This window comes from Miscanthus floridulus, chromosome 18, assembly GCF_019320115.1.
Source record: "Miscanthus floridulus cultivar M001 chromosome 18, ASM1932011v1, whole genome shotgun sequence".
NCBI lineage: Eukaryota > Viridiplantae > Streptophyta > Magnoliopsida > Poales > Poaceae > Miscanthus > Miscanthus floridulus.
In genome coordinates, this window is record NC_089597.1 from 33,528,102 (window position 1) to 33,547,119 (window position 19,018).

General features: G+C 46.2%; 1 protein-coding gene across 2 annotated transcripts; it reads right to left on the reverse strand.

The window, feature by feature from the left end:
- Positions 1–8,730: 8,730 nt before the first annotated feature.
- On the reverse strand, positions 8,731–16,790 carry LOC136519887 (uncharacterized). 2 transcript variants are annotated; one of them, XM_066513274.1, is made up of 11 exons: positions 16,388–16,790; positions 15,714–15,757; positions 14,958–15,084; positions 14,522–14,636; positions 13,428–13,945; positions 12,376–12,685; positions 11,644–11,899; positions 11,400–11,504; positions 10,970–11,068; positions 9,620–10,060; positions 8,731–9,328 (listed from the first exon to the last, which is right to left on the reverse strand). In XM_066513274.1, exons 1-11 carry the CDS (start codon positions 16,584–16,586, stop codon positions 8,987–8,989), a joined length of 2,556 nt encoding a protein of 851 aa, XP_066369371.1. In that variant the 5' UTR covers positions 16,587–16,790; the 3' UTR covers positions 8,731–8,986. The 2 variants fall into 2 exon arrangements, with proteins under 2 accessions (XP_066369371.1, XP_066369370.1); XM_066513273.1 differs by having other exon boundaries at positions 12,376–12,688.
- Between the last annotated feature and the right edge of the window lie 2,228 nt (positions 16,791–19,018).

A 19,018-nucleotide genomic window follows, 5' to 3' on the forward strand; every position in this document is an offset into this window, starting at 1 on the left:
CTCATGGTAGCATACTGCCATGAGGTGCGCAAGCTCGAGGACAAATTCTAGGGGATCGAACTACATCACATCCCTCGAAGGGACAATGATGCCGCTGATTTTCTTGCAAAGTTGGCCGCCAGGTGAGATCCATCTCCAAGCGGGGTCTTCATCAACGATGTCCATGAGCCGTCCGCTCGCATCATGGAAGGTCTGATCCAGACACACCCCAATGCCCAGTCGGCGCTCGGTGGCTCCGACCCTGACGCTAAGCCAGTGCTCGGGGGCTCCGATCCCAGTACCCCCAAGACGATGTCACCCGCAAGCATCGCCATATTGGCACTCGATCAAACCGACTAGCGAGCGTCGCTACTCACCTACCTCCTCAAGGAGGTTCTCCTGCCTGAAAGGATTGAAGCCTGATGGATCGCTCGACGCGCCAAGACCTTCATCGCGCTTGGTGATGAGCTCTACAAACGGAGTCCATCAGGGGTGCTCAGGAAGTGCATCCCCACCAACTAGGGGAAGCCGCTCCTCCTCGAGGTCCATGCCAGGATTTGCGAACATCATGCGGCCCCAAGGTCGCTGGTCGGAAAAGCCTTTCGCTAAGGTTTTTACTAGCCCACCACGCTACGAGATGCAGAGGAGGTCGTTCGCAGGTGTGAAGGAGGCCAGTTCTACGCTCGGCAAACCCATTTGCCGATACAGGAGCTCCAAACCATCCCCACCACCTGGTCGTTCATGGTCTGGGGCCTCGACATGGTGGGACCCCTCAAAAAGGGCCTAGGTAGCTTCACTCGCCTACTCATAGCAGTCGACAAGTTCACCAAGTGGATAGAGGCCAAGCCCATCACCAATATCCGTTCGGAAGAGGCAGTCAAATTCTTCCTCGATATCATCTATCGGTTCAGCGTTCCTAACTGTATCATCACCGACCATGGGACTAACTTCACCGGAAGGAAGTTCCTAGACTTCAGTGATGGATACGACATCAGGATCGACTAGGCCTTGGTCGGACATCTAATAACTAACGGTCAGGTCGAGCATGCCAATGGCATGGTCCTCTAAGGACTTAAGTCACGCATCTTCAACCAACTCAACAAATACGCTGGGCGATGGGTTGTAGAGGTCCCAGCAATCCTCTAGAGCTTAAGAACGACCCCAAACCGATCCACAGGGTTCACACCCTTCTTTCTGGCCTACGGAGCTGAGGCAGTGCTGCCCTCCGACCTCGACCACGGCGCCCCAAGAGTGAAGGCTTTCGACCGTGACCAAGCCATGGAGGCTCAACAAGACGTAGTCGACCTACTCAAAGAGGCCCACGAGATGACCATCATCCATTCCGCTCGCTACCAACAAACTCTGCGCAGGTACCATGAAAGGAAGATCAGGGGGAGGATACTCAAAGTCGGTGATCTCGTACTCCAGAGGACCCAATCAACGAAGGAAAAAGACAAACTCTCTCCACCATGGGAAGGGCCCTATACGGTGACTGAAGTAATCCAACCAGGCACCTACTGACTGAAGGACAACAACGGCAATGTTCTCACCAACACTTGGAACATTGAACAGCTACGTCGTTTTTCCCCTAAATTTGGTCTTACAGCTTTTTAGTCAACACTTGCCCCTATAAAACACCCCAGCCTGAACACTTTCAGCCCGGGTCGCTCGGGGCTCCATGAGGATACATTACTGAATACTGCCTCGCTTTTTTACTCTCTCTTTTTTACTGTCACATGGTAAACAACTTCGTCCCCGAACGGAAGCACATTCCTTTTCCTTTGACTATCCTATGTAACTTTGTTCTTACTCCTAACCGAACGCATCCCGCCATGACCTACGGTTACGAGCAGCCGAGCCCCGCGGGCCATGCCTAGGTTCTTAAAAAGCTGCAGCCTACGGAACTAACGGGTAGGTGCGAAAAAGAAAGGACAAAAACAATAGCTATGCTAGGATAAAAACAAAGAACGGATAGTGATTCTATCACAAAAGCAGTACTGATGTATTCGTTGATACAAAAAACTACTCACATGAGGACACCCACGAACTCAACTATTACATTTTCTACTACTCCAAATACTACTATGACCGCTTGACGACATCACCTGAACGCCGTCGGACGTAACCACCACCGCCGGGGGCCTACCCGGTTTTGCTCCCTCGACTTCGGCGAGCGCAACGGGTACCTCAAGGGACCTACCCGGTTCTACTCCCTCGACTTTGGCGAGTGCAACGGGTACCTCAAGGGACCTACTCGGTTCCGCTCCCTTGACTTTGATGAGCGCAACGGGTACCTCAAGGGACCTACCCGGTTCTGCTCCCTCGACTTCAGCGGGCGGAACGGGTACCTCAAGGGCATCACACCCATAGATGCTCATCAAAAGAGCATGGAGCTCCTAGCCTTCTCATGCAGTTGAGGCGGCTCCTAGATAGGGATGCGGCCACCGAGGCTGGAAGAGATCTCATCAAACTTTATTAACTAGCCAACCCGAGCAGCTGCAGGCGCGGAAACCTCCACCAGCACGATCCTGAGCGACTTCCACTCCAACAAAGCTCACCCGGTGAAGATCCACCAGAAAAAGTCCACACATGGCTCCATCTTAAAGAAGGCCTCATAGATAAATCTAGCACGCCACCCCCTTCGGCGGAACCCGCTCCTTCTCAGGCAAAGATGGCTAGCACCGCCCCGGGCAGCCTCCAGCTCGACATCGTGCTCCGGATTCATGAAAGGATCTATAAGTCCTCCCCCTCGCTTACCCTCTCTCTCACTCAGGAACCGCCGCGGCATACAGGCACTCTCGGTGAGGAGGAAAGACAACAGTTGGAGAACAGGCAAAAGGACTACGACGGAGAGCCCTCTCCCTCCCCCTATTTAAGGAGAAAATGCGACAGATCAAAGAGGGGCAAAAGATCAGAGCGAAAAACTCTCTCCCTTCCCCCATTCAATGCGGATGGGAAACAATGGGACACACCCTGACCGATGGAACGCACGCTGAGCGATGAAATGATGCCTGGTCAGGCGGAACGCCGCCCAGTGAGGCAAGACATGGCCTGGGTATGGCCCACCACTATCGCACAACTGGGCATGAAAACCGAAGCGTCACCACACGTAGGCAGCTCTCCACATCCCCAGGCGGGACATGGAAAGACCAAAAATGGGATCTCCACCGGGAGAGACCATCGGGTTTCCTAAGTCGATCAAACTGCTCAGAAAAACACACTGAGAGATAGGTAGGGAGCGAAGGGACGCCCCATGTAGGCCATGCCGACTCCGTCACGAACGACGAGCACGGGTCTCGGTCGAACATTTCCGACTGGAGCTCTCCAAACCCCGTCACTTGAGTCATCAAGGTAACACTACCAAACCCTCTCTATTTCTTTATAAATTATTTCATACATCCATACGCGCATTCATTCCATATGTCCGTGCCCCTGGACGATTCGAGCCCTGAACCACCCGGGGGCTCGAGAACTAAGCATCGCATGTGCAGCGAAATGCATCACAACGCTCCATGTTGCGTCACGAAGCGGCAGTTGCCTCATTCGACATAAGAAACGACAGAGCCAGGGGAGAAAAACACAGATGAGCCTCATGCGGCCCTCACCCAATCTGGCAGATAGGGTCATCTCAACCTTCTCATTCGATCCTAAGCCTCTACTAAGCCCATAGAATTTTCATCGTGGGAAGGCCATTAGGCCACCTGGGTCGGTCTCTAGAATGACCCAGGCATCTGTCGGGTTGTAGGTAAAGCAGCAGTGGAATATCATAAGAGGGCTATGTCGACCCCGTCACGAATGACGAACCTGGATTCCACTCGATCATACCTATTAGCAAACTCACCGAGCGTGTCACTCGAGCCCGAGCGATCGGGACAAGCGACAAAACTCAGCCCCTTCGGTTGTGAGGAACCGAGGATGGGGTAACGCACACAACTCACACCAACCCATACTAAGGCCCAACAGGGCTCAGGGGCTCAAGACACCAAACGCCTAGGTCCGCGACCCCAAACTCACCCCATCCGGCTACGCTTTGACTGCACTCCAAACACCTGGGTCTGCGACCCTGAACTCACCCCATCCGGCTATGCTTCGACTGCACTCCAAAAACACCTGGGTCTACGACCCCGAACTCGCCCCATCCAGCTACGCTTCGACTGCACTCCAAACACCTGGGTCTACGACCCCGGACTTGCCCCATCTAGCTACGCTTTGACTGCACACCAAAAACGACCGGGTCTGCGACCCCAAACTCGCCCCATCAAGATCCATGAGCTTTGGCTCGTCCGATCCCTATACTAACTGTCTTGGTTGCGCGAACTGCACCGAGGCCAGGGTCTACGACTCTGACTCGCCCGATCCCACAGCGTGCACCGATGCCAGGATCAGCGAGCTCCGCCTCGTCCGATCCCTACACTAACTGCCTCACCCGGTCCCACGGCGCGCATCGATGCCAGGACCCACAAGCTCCGCCTCGTTCGATCCCTATACTAACTGCCTCGCCCGGTCCCATGGCGCGCATCGACACTAGGACCCACGAGCTCCGTCTCGTCCGATCCCTTGACTAAATTGCCTCGCCCGATCCCACGGCGCGCATCGATGCCAAGATCCACAAGCTCCATCTCCCCTGATCCCTAAAAAACTAAACGCCATGGCTGCGCAACGACGCCTTGGTTGACGACTCCATCTCGACTAAAAACATGCACACGCACCCACTGACAAACACCCCCAGACGATTCTGCCCGAATCGCTCGGAGGCTCGGGGCCTACAACCGCGGGTGCGCTCGCGCGCACCCGCTGATAAAACAAAAACCTCCCCCGCTGGCAACACGGAAAAACCCCCCAAACGGTTCTGCCCGAACCGCCCGGGGGCTCAGGGGCTACACCCGCAGGTGCGCTCACGCGCACCCGCCGTCAAGGCAAAAATCCCCTAGACGATTCTACCCGAATCGCCCGGGGGCTCGGCGGCTCCTGTTGGGTTTATAAACCCGAGGTCCCTCGCGGACCGGCTTCCTCGCAAAGGCTCGGCCCAAGCAGACAGCACGCGACTCATGGGCCGGCCCAAGAGTCTAAACAATAGGCCCGAACGGCGATCTAGTCACCGACCGAAAGGTCTGGCCGAGGAGGAGCAGCGCCCGTTTGTCGACTCTAGCCCACCTCTTCGACCGAAGCGCTCACTTCGGCCTCCAGCCGCCTCCGGACGGTCTCTCTGACCGGAAGGCCTGGCAAAGCACTACCTCCGATTCCGACTCCACATCTCCGACCGGGGATGCAAAGACCCTGCTTGCTGCTCTTCTCCGACTAGCGCGAGCAGAGCTGACTGGGACCGACTGACCGGGGACGCCTGCCCGAAAAGGACCAGGGAACGAATAGAGAAAGCGAGGCAAGATGCACAAGTCAAAACACGATACCAGAGACCGTACCCTGTACACCTGTAGGAATAGTACTCTGCAACCGCCCTGACCCGAATAGTGTTGTAGGCGCCGATATTTTACCTACAGTATTGTAGGCGTCATTAACTCCCATACGGTAAGGCCCCCTCCACATGCCTCTGGGCATCGACAGTGTTGTGGGCGCCAGAATTTACCGTACCGAGTAAACATGGTGAAACTCCTCACATGCCTCTGGGAATCAACAGTGGGGGCGTTCGCTGGTCTGAAAAGTTTAGACCAGCCGGCTGGTTCCCCACTCATTTCACTGTTCATCCATCCAGCCAAAGAGTGTTTCTCTCTCACAAAACCAACCAGTTTCAGCCAAGATTCTGCCAGCCGAACGGGGCCAGTATATGCAGGTACTGACATATGTCATACCCGAGCAAGACGACGTGACCTCCCATGTGCATCTGACAACCAACAGTATTATGGGTGCCTACCATCGTCCTGTACCCGCCGGCGTAGGCAACAAGGCTTAGAAGCAAACATACTCCTTCCCTCTCACTTATAAGGTCATCCCCTTCATCTATAAAAGGGGATGCGCTCTCTCCCAAGAGAGGGAGGTAAAAATCTAAGTTGATTCAAGTTCATACAAGTCATTCCAGATTCACTAGATCGATCAAGTTCACTAGTTCACAATCACAGAACCGTCAGGTTCGGACCTCAAGCACACGCTTGAACACTTAGCTCATAGTGGAGCTCCTGTCGCTCTCGGCCCTTCCAACCGGAGCCGACCAGACCTCTCGTACACCTCATCTTTTTCCTTTTCGTTTGTAACCCCACTGCAAACTTCGAGCACCTGGGCTCAGGAATAAAGTCACCGACCGACTCAAATTGGACGTATGGCACGTTGCCTAAACCAGTATAAACCATGTGTCATTGAGTGCTAGGCCACCTCCGATCACAACGTACGGCAAAATAACAAATATTTACTTATTGGTCACTTTCTGCACCGACACTACCGCTAAAGCCAAATCCTAAATGTCATAGCTCGCTCTTTAAAATGCTGGTAAAATTTTCTCATGTTTTCTATAGAACCGTTAAATGATGTAACTTCAACTGTATCCTGCTATAGCTTTATTTAGGAGAAAGTTGTCGCTAAGTTTAGCCCGCTATTTAAAATCATGGTTAGTGCTAGAGAAGGGCAAGTTGATAGACAACCTCAAAAAAAATACAAACCCTTCTTGCTATTTTCTTCCTTCAATTTGTTTACCACCTGTGCAGAACTTGAAGATTGTATTATTAAATAGAAAATAAGAAAAAGAGACACCTACCAAACTTGTCACGCAAGGCATTAAACACCAAAATAATCGCTTGTGACTACCAATGTTACTTCCGGTAGAATAATCACAAAGAGGAGATTGGAGTCACCACATCAAAACTAGACTACTGCTTTACACTGTCACGATCTTGATTGTCGACGATGGATTGGACATCATCAAGATAGGAAAAAACCGGAGACTTATATATTTCAATTTGCCATCATCTCTTACTAGAAACCAAACCCTAAAGAAACTATAACCTACTAGAAACTAGATATATGTAGGAGACTCTGATCCTCTGCCACTATAACCTACTAGAGATCTACGTATGAGACCTGGCAACTGGCCACCACGTCACCGCCCCAAAGGAGAGATCTATATATAATGGCAACGGGGCCACTGCATAAAAGCAGGACTAACGCGGGCTAAAAATGTTAGTTGTCTCACGCAAAGTTTGCTCAGTACATGTTAAAGACTCGAGACTATCAATCAGCAAAACGCAAGCTAACTCTTATTTTTCTTTTGTGGTCCCATCATTCTATACTCGCCGCATAAAGCTGCTGCTAGCCACAACAAACCGTGTGGCAAAGATTCTTTCTTCTAGGGTAGTGTTTAGATGACGAAATTTTTTGCAAAATGCTGCTGTAGTAATTTTTGTTGTTATTTGATAATTAGTGTCCAATCATAGACTAATTAGGCTTAAAAGATTCATCTCGTGAATTTCGTCTAAACTGTGTAATTAATTTTATTTTTTTATCTATATTTAATGCTTTATGCATGTGTCCAAAGATTCGATGTGATGGGAATCTTGAAAAAAATTGCAAAATTTTCTGGAACTAAACTGGACCTAGATCTAGATCGCAAGCTAGAATAGGTGCTTTTGTTTTTTTTGTTAGATGAAGCAATAGTTGCCTCTACAAGTCTACAGGCTCCGCTGTCACTTTGCAAAACCACCGTTCATCGTGGTCTAGACGCTAGACGCCGAGGCGGAGGCAACAGCGGCTATAGAGCATGTTGCGTTGGCGATTGGGCTTACCTAACCGCCACAAAGGAGAGAGGTCAGAGGGGAACCGAGGCGACGCGGCAGAGGACCTCTAAATTCGCCAATGAAGCCAGCTAAAAGTGGACCCTAAATTAGCTTTGACACTACGGCCCCGTTCGCTGGTCTAAAACTTAGCTAAAACTGACTAAAAAACACTGTTCTAGCTAAATTGTTGTTAAATTGTTGTGAGAGAAAAATACTATTCCGGCTGAAAAAAGAAGCCGAACAGGCTATTTTTAAGACAAGCGAACGGAGCCTACATCTGCTACATAGTTCCGTATCATTTCATTTCAATCATGAGTAAAGATCAGTTCAATAACCACCATGGCAGCATTAAGTACACATTGATCAATAGATGGATACGCTCCAAAACATAAACACTTATTACAAACCATTGTTTCTTAACTTCTTTTCAAAGACAAGAAAAGAATCACAACACATAATACAGCGAGCAGTGCATCTTCACTTGGGCCAACAAAACCCACAAGCTTAACAAACAGTGAGCCATTCCTTTTTCACCCCTCAGATACTTAACAAATTTGTATGCCAAAAAAAGGGGTGCACATGAAACGCAGCAAGCAAGAAACAAACAAGCACACAAATGTTAGTCGAGTTCACTGCCCAGATGATGGAAAAATTTAGGAACAACTGTAATGTCATAATTTGTTCCGCCATGCCCATTTGAACTTTCAGATCCATGATACATATTACTCCACGACAACTAAATCAGTACACAATACTCTCCAACTACATACAGACTACAGAAGTAAAGTCCTCAGGTACCAGGTACCACAGAAAATTTCCACACGCAATTAGGTTCTAAACTGTTGTTCCAAGGAAGCATAAAATGTACGTGACCATTATGACATGGACAGCCCCAGTTACAAAGAACCCTGACCAGGTTACCACATTGCATTCGATAGCAGAACACACTAAAACACTGCTTGCACTGCTAAAAACCTAAAATTCACAACCTTATGCATGCATAAATCAGATAAGGAAACAAAACAATAGAACAAAATGGAAGGCGCTCAACCTTGATGCTCATGCGAGATCTTGCCCAATGTTTAACTCACAAATCTACATCATACCAGTTCAGATGGGATCCTGAATTCACCTGGGGGAAGGAAAAGCTAACAAAAACCTTGTTATAGCTTAAATAGATCAGAAAGAGCTGCACTAAAAACAAAGGTGCTTCCTGTTAAAAGGAGCCTACTGTTGTTACATAAAGGCTCTTGTGACCCCCCTAATTACAGATAATTAAGAAACTTTCTTCAAAAGCTGGGTCTCCAATTCATATGACCAAGCTGTGGTTGCTGATAAGCCCCAACTTGCGGGCCTGGAGCTGCCACCCCGACCCCAACATTGGGACCAATGGCAGATGGCACCTGTTGATGCACCATGGGGTGCGGACTTACAATAGAGGGAGGCTGCTGAGGATGGTACAAGCCTGGGAACTGCGCGTGAGAGGATTGAGCTGTAGCATTGAAAGATGCATTTGCTGGATTTGGCACAAAAGCACCAGGCGTTGCTTGACCTGGTATGTTGTAATATGAAGGAACCTGCAAAGGTGGCATCTCTCTAGCTGGCTGAATCCAGATGTCAGATGTCTCGACCTGTGGAAGATACTCAAATTAGTAAAATGAAAGAACCAAACTCAGAAATCATGAACACTATTGGCCTAAAGATAGTCTTCGCTATCAGATTCTCTTATTAGGAAGAGAATGGCACCATTCCCACCTGATTTACTTTCACAGGGAAAGACGGGCACTTCTGAGATAAAGTACTCAACCCATAATAAACAAAGAAAGTAAAGAGTAAGTCCTATTAAAGTACTACAAAACGAAAAAAGATACCCATCTCTCTAATTTGAGAATTAATAGCATTCAAAAAATTGTAAATTGTACCTGTGGAGTTGAGGCATAAATGTTGTCCTTGTACTTCATCCTATTGACATCATCAACACCAACTGCAGCTCCAATAACACCAGGAGAACCCATTGTAAAACCAGCTGGATGAGTGTAATTTCCGTAGCCAGAAGGGTTACCAGATGGGACTGGTTTATACTGTGAAACTCCATACTTCACGCCTCCTGCAGTTAAATGTGAACCTCCACTGGGCATCTGAAGATAATTATTTCCATTCGATGGATAAGGGACATTTGGCGAATAGTTTGGCATAGGCATGGGATAAACTGGAGAATAGAGTTGTCGATATGGCATGAAATTTGGAAAATGTTGCACATGCATTTGAGGGTACATCTGTGCAGCAGCTTGTTGCTGAGAGAGATGCTGCTGCTGTGAAGAGATCGGAACAGGGCTGTTGCTCACAATCTGTGGATTTAGGGCCTGCAACAGATGTCACAATTTAATCATGAGATTCACTAAGACAGCATTACACAAAAGAGGTAGCAAAATTGTCTTTAATTTTTCTAAGAATGCAAGGTTATGTTAGATAATCAGCTGCTCTCCACTCTTCTTTCTTTTGTCATAGGAGTATAGGAACAGGGACTGCTTCTTTCTTTTCATCTCTGCCTGTTTGCAGAACAGTAGCAGGTATTGTAGATTTTAGTTCAAGTAGTATGGGCAGTTTGACCCTGTTAGTTGGTAGAATTCAGAGATGGCTTTCATGTACTTTTGCTATGACATGTATATATGAGAGATAGAGGGATGGCAGCAGCCTCAGTTCAAACAGCACCATTCACAAGTGTGTTCATTTGTGTGCTCTGCTCTCCCCTTCTTCTAAGTTCTACCTCCACTATGTGTGTGTGAGTGTAGTGAGACATACTTGAGTGACTTAGTCGGCCAAACAGGTTATGTATTTATACTGTGATCAACAGTGAATAGAAGAGTGTTTTAGGAAAACAGAAGACAGAAATTGTGGCAAAAGTCCAAGTGTCACAAAGTAAGTGCAAAAACCAAGACTGACTTCTTGAATTTTATTTCAAAGTAAGCAGAACAAATTTCCTCAACTACAAACCAGCAAAGCGTCCCGTGTTGAACTCCTTGCAGCAGAACCATTTTATAAGCAATGAGTCCAATGACAAGAGAACTAGGTAGAGATTATTAAATCTGGTAAGTGGATTAAAACTGGACTCATTAGCAGCCCTGGTCAACATGATGATGGGCCAAGACTAGTAGACTACAAGGTGGGCACTATAAATTAAGCTGCCTAAAGAATATATCCAAATGATTACAAGTAATAATAATACAGAAAGGACTACAGGAGAGCAGTTAAAAATCAAAATACAGTGCTACCTCAGATGTGGAAGGGAGAACTTGTGAGTGAACATTAGGTTCTGGCATCCTGAAGACTTGCACAGCGTTATCTGCTTCCGGATTTTCTGAAGGGTACCCCTTATGAGAGTAAGGGATTGTAAGCAGTAAATAACAGATTTCATCCATATTACTCCAGTTAAGGATATATGCTGATTTGGATACAAGCAGTCAACATCAATATTTCTCCACCAGTATATTTAGGATCATTTAAGTTGGCCATATGAAAATGTGTTTGTTTGATTACAGAAGTACTAAATATTGTAACATTAATATTTCTACAAATACTATAGTAGGAATTAGTTTTTGAAGTTGTATTTTGAAAATGCCAACTATATCCAAAAAAACATTTTTTGGGTGACTTCGAAAAGTAATACAATCAGTAGCAACTGGATTCCAATATAACATTTACCTGAGAAGAGGAAGCTAATACTTGCGGATGTACATTAGGCTCCACCAGTCCATATAACTGGGCCTCATTGGTTGTATGCATATTAGGATCTTCATGACCATAAGCCTGCAAATATTCAAGTTCTACATGTCATGGACAATGCCAAAAAAACTCTCTGGAAACGAGAATTGCAACTTCACTATAAAATAATCTAGCAAAGAAAATGCCAAATAAAAAATCCTTCAACCATGTGAAGCATCATTACCGAAAAAGGAGTCAAAGTCGAGGTGATTTGGGTACTGTCACCATCTGCTGCTCCAACTGGAGTGTCACTCTGAACTAAGCCCAGGCCATCATCATTCTCTACTTGCCCACTCATCCGATCACTATCCTCAGATGGGGGCAAGGAAATCTCAGCTGTTGTCGTGGACAGTTGTGAAGATCTAGCTTGCTCATCCATGTCATCATGCCCAGCATCCAAACTATCATCTTCACTGACCTGTTGAACTGATTCTTGTAAACTACATATAACAAAAGGATTGTCAGAGGAAGCCATATTCTCTAAATTACCCAGATAACGTACCAGAGTGCAAGAATAGCATTCAGAAATGACATGCTATAATTATTAAAGTAAAACAAAAGAAAGTATGATTAGAATTTGTCAAACGTAAACCAATAATAGTAAGTTATAAATGTACCTAATAAGAATCCAAAAACCAAATGCTATGCCAATAAAACTGCAAGCTTGCAAACTATTTCACCATGAATATAGATGCTTAGGTAGCACATAGCACAATAACAATTGATGTGACAAACTACTGAATCAAGTTTATTGAATAAAGTATTTTAACTATAAAAAAATAACAGGAACTACATAATCTAGTTTATCAGTATTCAATAATAAATAACTTCCAAGGGAATAACTTGTTGCCACAACGCTACTTGCTACAAGATTATCTTCTCTTTGATTAAAAGAATTGGGAAAGGTTCACCTAACTGTTCTGGTTGCTCAGTGTCTTGTGGGGCCGAGGCAGGTACTTGTTCCGAATCCAAGCCAGATGTGAAACTGCCAAACCTTAACTTTGTCTGCTCATATTCTGGCACACGAAGATGTTCCGGAATAATAACATGCTCCACCTCATGCAAGTTAGCTTGTGAAAGTTTCTCAGACAACCCGTTTACATCTGATGCGTTAGCATTTTCACAGTTGCTAGCTGAAGGAGATGCAGCACCAGCTATATTGTTATCTGCATCGGTAGCGGGTGACTTCTTTGTCGATTTTGGCTTCCACTCCTTAACAGGGTGTACTGCTGAAGAGAAAATTTGTCATTTTATCAGAATGTTTGCCTAAAAGCATTAGATATAATGGATAAAGAAAAACTAAGAAGCTAGACATCAAGTGGCAAGTATAATTTTTTCAATTTAGCAATTCTGTGTCAACACAGAACATTTCCAGAAACAGCATTCTAAGTATTTCGTTGAATAAATCTTAACAGGTAGTTATATAGATCTTCATACAAAAGCGAAAAGTACAGTACAGTTAGAATGAAGTTAAACATGAGATCCACCAATTTTATATATATGGGAAAAAGGGATTGCTCGGTGCTGAAACCCCCACGCAAGGTGAGGACAAATGTACATGGAAGCACAAAAAAATGGAGAGCACAATATGTGGTTTCCTGGAATACAATCTACTAAACCCAGTACTAAAATTGATTAAAACCACTTGGGGAAATAATTGTCTATCAAAATATCTGCAGTATGCGTGCTTACAGACTTAAGAGATATAAAGCACATCACTTATATATTTTTTTTTTTCAAAAAAAAAAACTTTAGGGCTTGTTCGGTTCCCAATCCAAGGGGATTGAGGGGAATTTTGACTTGTAGGGGATTGTATCACCCAAAATGCCCTCCAATCCCCTCGAGATTGGGGATTAACTGAACAAGCCTTTACAATGTTGCTGCTGACAAAAACTAACATTTTGATATCAACTCTTCTGCTGACAAAAATAAATAAAATAAAGCATAGACATCACTGGCAGATGATACCTTTTTGGTTGCTAGTAGGACCCTGGTGATACCTGTTGACGTTTTGTGCAACAAAAGATCTACCAGTGGGCCTTCCACGAAATATTGTATCAGGTCTCTGGTTTTGTTGAATGTTTCTAGACATAAAGGCTGGGTAACGCCCAGATGCCCCTACTGAGGTAAAACTCCCCCTCTGAATATTTGCATGAGAAGAACCACTTGGCGCATGCATCTGAGAACCCGAACGGCCAGCAAATTGCCTAGTAGAATTAATAACTCCAACATGACGTCGAGCAGGTCCAACAGTTCCACCAGCAATTCTAACATTGGCTGACCCATGAGCTGGGTCAGAACCTGGAAAATGCTGCTCGTTCTGAGAGTTCTTCAAATATGGCTTCGCATGCTTCTGTGTAGTACCTTGACCATCCCTCTTCCCTTGAGTTGTGTCAGAGTGGGAGTTCTGCATAGCATTTTGATGTGTGATCTGGCCGTCTGAGGTTGTAGCAGGTGAGCGGTTTCGACCAGACTGAACAATAGTACTGAACATAGACAACCCAGTAAAGTATTAGTTTGATTACAACAAGATGTTCATACGCAAAACAGCTGACAAAAAATTAAGAAAGATAGCAATTTTCATAACTGTATTTTGGACATTTGGTCTATGTATTACGGCTCTGGAACCTAGTTACAAAATAGACAATAAAATGGCCATAGCCATCACATAAAACTAAAGTCAAAAGCAACAGAGAGGTTTCAGTCAACGCAGCTACCTGCCTGCATGCGCCATTTACCTCAAGAAATGTACCATTACCATTTCAAAGGATTTATTCATGTACCATAGGAACAGACAAAGCAACATCAAACCTAAAGCACTTATTCATTTTCACATTATCAAATTAGAGTTTGATAGAGGAGGCGATATGATGCCTACACTCGATGAGATAACCTTTAGCTACAAAGAAATATTAGGAAGTTGAATAAGTACTTGATAGCTGCATTATAATCAGTATACAACTTAACCAGAACTAAAAAAAAATGATGACAAGATTGTTTGACAAACAGATGAGTGCACAGGAGAGTAAGAGCAGCGACAAAATTTGTCACACAAACAATACCTCCTATCAGACATTTGTACATTTGATGAACCTTTGTGTCCTAGTTCTGGTCTGTTCTCCACCACACCATGTTGAAATCTGTTGTCCCTCACAACCCGAAATTCATGACTAGGGCCTGCATCAAGCAATCAGTTAACAGTCAGGTGGAAACATGCAAGTTACACAACCATAATATTGCACATATGTCACGCCATATGTGAAAACTGCAGAAGCTTATAGTATGTAATGGGAAGCCAGGAGCAAAGACAAGCAAGCTGGAGACAAACAAGGTTGCCATGGAAAACAGGAAGCTATATGTTTCATCATTGTCTAGAAGCTGGATTGCTAGAAATATATAAAGATAATTGGAACTATCTTGGCAGCAAAAGAAGCATATCTACTCTATGTTACTAAACATAAGATCAGAATTACAAATGGTGGCCCTCAATTATGTTACCTGACATCTGACCCTGATTGGGAGTTCTTCTTTGATCATTTTCCATCCTTTGTGTGTGTGGCTTCATCCATTGTGAGTTCTGCTCAACTTGTGCAGTACTATCAGCAAAGCTCTTCTGGCCAGTACTCTAACAATGCAATATTTTTTCAGCGCAACAGAGAATAAAAGAATAGCAATGTATGATTTTCAGCATTACTGAAGCTTCATAACATGCATTACACACTTTAACAAAGAAGCAATAAACCTAACATGTTTCCTCAATTGATAAAGAACTAATTTTGTTTCTTCATAGCCAGTGCCAAAAGCTCGCACACAAGGTAGGGTCAGGGGATGACAAGGAAAAAAGCAAGAGAGGGACACATAAGAGTAAATAAAGTGTTGTGGAATGCATCGTCTTGTGCAGAAGCAATGTGTATGTCTCATCATATCTTACTCCTACTCCCTCTGTTCGAATTGCAAGTCATTTTAGCTTTGTCCTAAGTCAAACTTGCATCTAGTATTTGGACTTTGGAGGCCAGGTTTTCTTTTGCTAGCCTATTGAGTGACTCTGTGTACGCAATTTAAGGGCATAGAACCCCAAATGTGCCTTTTTGATTTAGATTGTTTCAAAACATCACGAGAAGCCTAACATTGCAAGAAAAATATGTATAAGCAATGCTACAAACAAAAAGGAGCAATACAAAAAGGAAACGACTTTAGGTTTAATCCTTCAGTTTACTGTTACACTGAAAAATTACCCAAACAGCAAATGTATACCTCTTTCTTCTTGTCCCTTTTTCTTTTCACTTCGTGAAATGGGTCTGCAGGTACAAACAAACGACGAATTATAATCACAAAGAAAAACATGAGAAGATTTACTACTAGAGACAATATATATTGGAAACAATGGCATCTCTCATCCATCAAATAATAAACATGAACATCCCACATATCAGCGTGTCAAAGCTCATTTACTTCCCCAAAAAAATCATGGAGACCATTACAATATCTAATTTTACAAGCCGGTTAGAACCCACGCCCTGTAAGCAATAGTAAGCACTACCTTTTACAAATTTACAACATATATAGAATAGAAAACGAAAATACAAGTAGCCCAACAACTATAGTTAACAATTTGGCCCAGCAAGAGCAAGAGTACCATTAATATATGCGGACATCATTGGCTAATCAAAATCACGACCCTCGTGATATAGTATCATTAATCGATAAATCAATAAACGCTGAGCCTCCTACCAGAGCCTCCCCAAATCCCCATAGATCGAAACCCCTAGACCGTACGCGGGAATCCCCTGCGCCCCCACGGTTGAAGCGGCAGAGCCGACCCAATGCGGCTCAGCGAGCGCCCCAAAACCCTAGCTCCCGGCACCGGTACGAGATCGATCGAGTCGAGGCGACCCGGATCGGGGGGAACAGGGGAGAGGAAAGGGGACCTTGATTGAGCAGCTTCTGCGCCGTCTCGTTGGGGTCCATGTTGGACTCGCGGAGGGTGTCCAAGATGTCGGCGTCGGAGTGGCCGCCGACGACCTCCTTGATCGACTGGATGGTGGACTGGATCGCCGTGGTGGTGGTGGGCGAGCGCGCCGCCCCCGCCCTGTCGGAGCCGCGAGCGCCGCCGCCGCCGCCAGCCATGCCCGCCGCGAGAGGGGAGATCGCCCGAACGCACGCTGAGACGGGGGAGCGGGTGGTGGTGGAGGCGCTCGCGATCGCCGCCGGAATCGCATCAAACGACGCGAGGCCCTGGGTTTCGGGGGAGAGTGGGTTTGGGTTTGGTTTGGTTGGAGTGGTTGGGGCCGGCCGGGCTCGGTGGGTGCGTGGTTTTCCAAGGGAAGGGAAGGGAATTGCTGGTGGCCGCTGTGCACGAGTTTTACGGCCGAGGCGGCTAGTGTGTCAGTGTGCGTAAACGCGGGGTGGTGGGGGCAGAGGTATTAAATGACGGATATACCCCTACGTAGGGTACGTGTGAACGTGGAATTTCTGCGTTTGGTAGGGGGGCTAGGGTTGGAAGCGTCATCTTGAATGGCGTTAGGGTTGCAGAGCACGGACTCTACATTCTTGTTTGTATTTCAATTTCAAGTCAGACTGGTTCTGTGGGCCGGGCCTGCGTTCGTCGCACTTGTGGTTTGGGCTTCTCGCCGGGGGGCCGTCTTGCTGGACCAAAAAGAACAAAAGATTTTTCCTTTTTCTTTTTCCCTTTGCTTGTCCCTTTTGTTTCAAGAAATTCTCATATTCTATCCGTTTGAGGTCCTGTTTTGGGAGCTTTAAGCTTTTCTATAGAAAGTTCGAAAAACTAGAAGCTCCTCCAAACAATCTCAAATTATAAGTCATTTCAATATTCCTAAAGAGTCAAAACATCTACTAAAAAAGTATCATCAAATTCTTATTTAATTATATTTCTATAGTATACCTGTTTGATGTCATAATTTTTTACAATTCTCTCAATAATTTGGTCAAATTTAGAATGGTTTGACTCTACACAAAAATTGAAATGACTTTTAATTTTAGACAGAGGGATTAGCTTTTTTAAGCTGAAAAAAACTCCAAAAGCTGCACTTTGTATTAAAAAACATAGAAACTTCAGAAAGCTTCTCCTGGAGTTTTTCAGCTCCCAAACAGGGCCTAAATCTGAAGAGATTGAACACCTATTTTAGGTACGCTTGGTACGTATACTGCAACACTAATGCTACTATTAAGACGTTCGGAAGGCCAGATGCCTCGCTCCACTCACTGCCCTTACCCGTTCCGCGCTCCTCATCCCCTGTCGCAGCGCACAAACGTCCGGCATCCTCCCCCACTGGGTGCCCCCAACGCCCACAGATCTGGTGGCCCTCTCCCCCACCCTGGGAGAGATCCATGAAGGTGGCACGGCAGTGTCGCGGGAGAGTGCGCGGCTCTCCTCCACCCCGGTGCGGCACCCTCCGCACCCTCGGAGGCGCCCTCTCACCCCGGCAACCGAGCTCCCCCCACCTCGCGCGCCCATGGCGCTCCTTGCCTCCCATCCCCCACCATCGCTACCGAGCCAAAGCTCGGTACCGGTGGCGGTGGTGCTCGTGCGCCACCGCTCGTCGCCGACAATGGTTGCAATCGACCGGCCCAGGCTTCCCCTTGCCTATATTGCAAATGCATGTTTCAGTCGTTTCAAAGTTATGTTGCAGTTGTTTCTTATGGATATTGCAAAAGTAGATCGAGAGATGTTGCACATCTTGCATATGTTGCGCGTGTTTCAGAAGCATGTTGTAAGTGTTTGTTCAAAATGATTCATTTATTTTCAGACGTATGTCGCAATCATTTTCTATGTAGATGTTGCATATGTGTTCACACATACGTTGCAACAGTATGTTCCAAATGTTTCAGCTGTTTCAGTTTATGTTGCAGTATAAGTGTTTTTTCATGTTGCATTTGTTTTATCTGGATGTTGCATATGTTTCATACACATGTTGCAAGCGTATGTCCCAAAAGTTTCATATGTTTCAAATGTATGTTGCATTTGACTGTGTTATGTTACAAGTGCAAATCACCGACGTTGGTGTCCATGAGGGCGGGCAGGGCCATGCCGCGGTCACCGACGTGTGCACGAGGCACAGGGTGGCGGCGGCGGCGGGGAGAGGAGGCACGCGGTGCTGTTGTGGAAGAGGCGAGGATGAGTCTTCTGAGCGGCCTGGAAGAGACGGGCGTCGTGCGAGTGTGGAAGAGGCGGGGGTAAATCATCCGAGCAGCGTGTTCAGCGGATCTGAAGTGAGCGGTTCGGATACGAGCGCGGAAAATAGAGCCGGCGCGGGCGCCGCGTCCAAGTGGACGGGGTGGAGCAACCGTGGGCGTCCGGACTTCCGGGGAGCTAGTGCTGCCGATACTGCAATATATGCTAGCTATGGCACATTTCGGATGCAGCAGATTATGGTTTGGCTTCAATATTTCTTGTCTTTATACTGCAATATATGCTAGTCATGGCACATTTCGGATGCAGCAGATTATGGTTGGGCTTCAATATTTCTTCTTGTCTTTATACTGCAATATATGTTAGTTATGGCACACTTCGGATGCAGCAGACAATGGTTTGGCTTCGA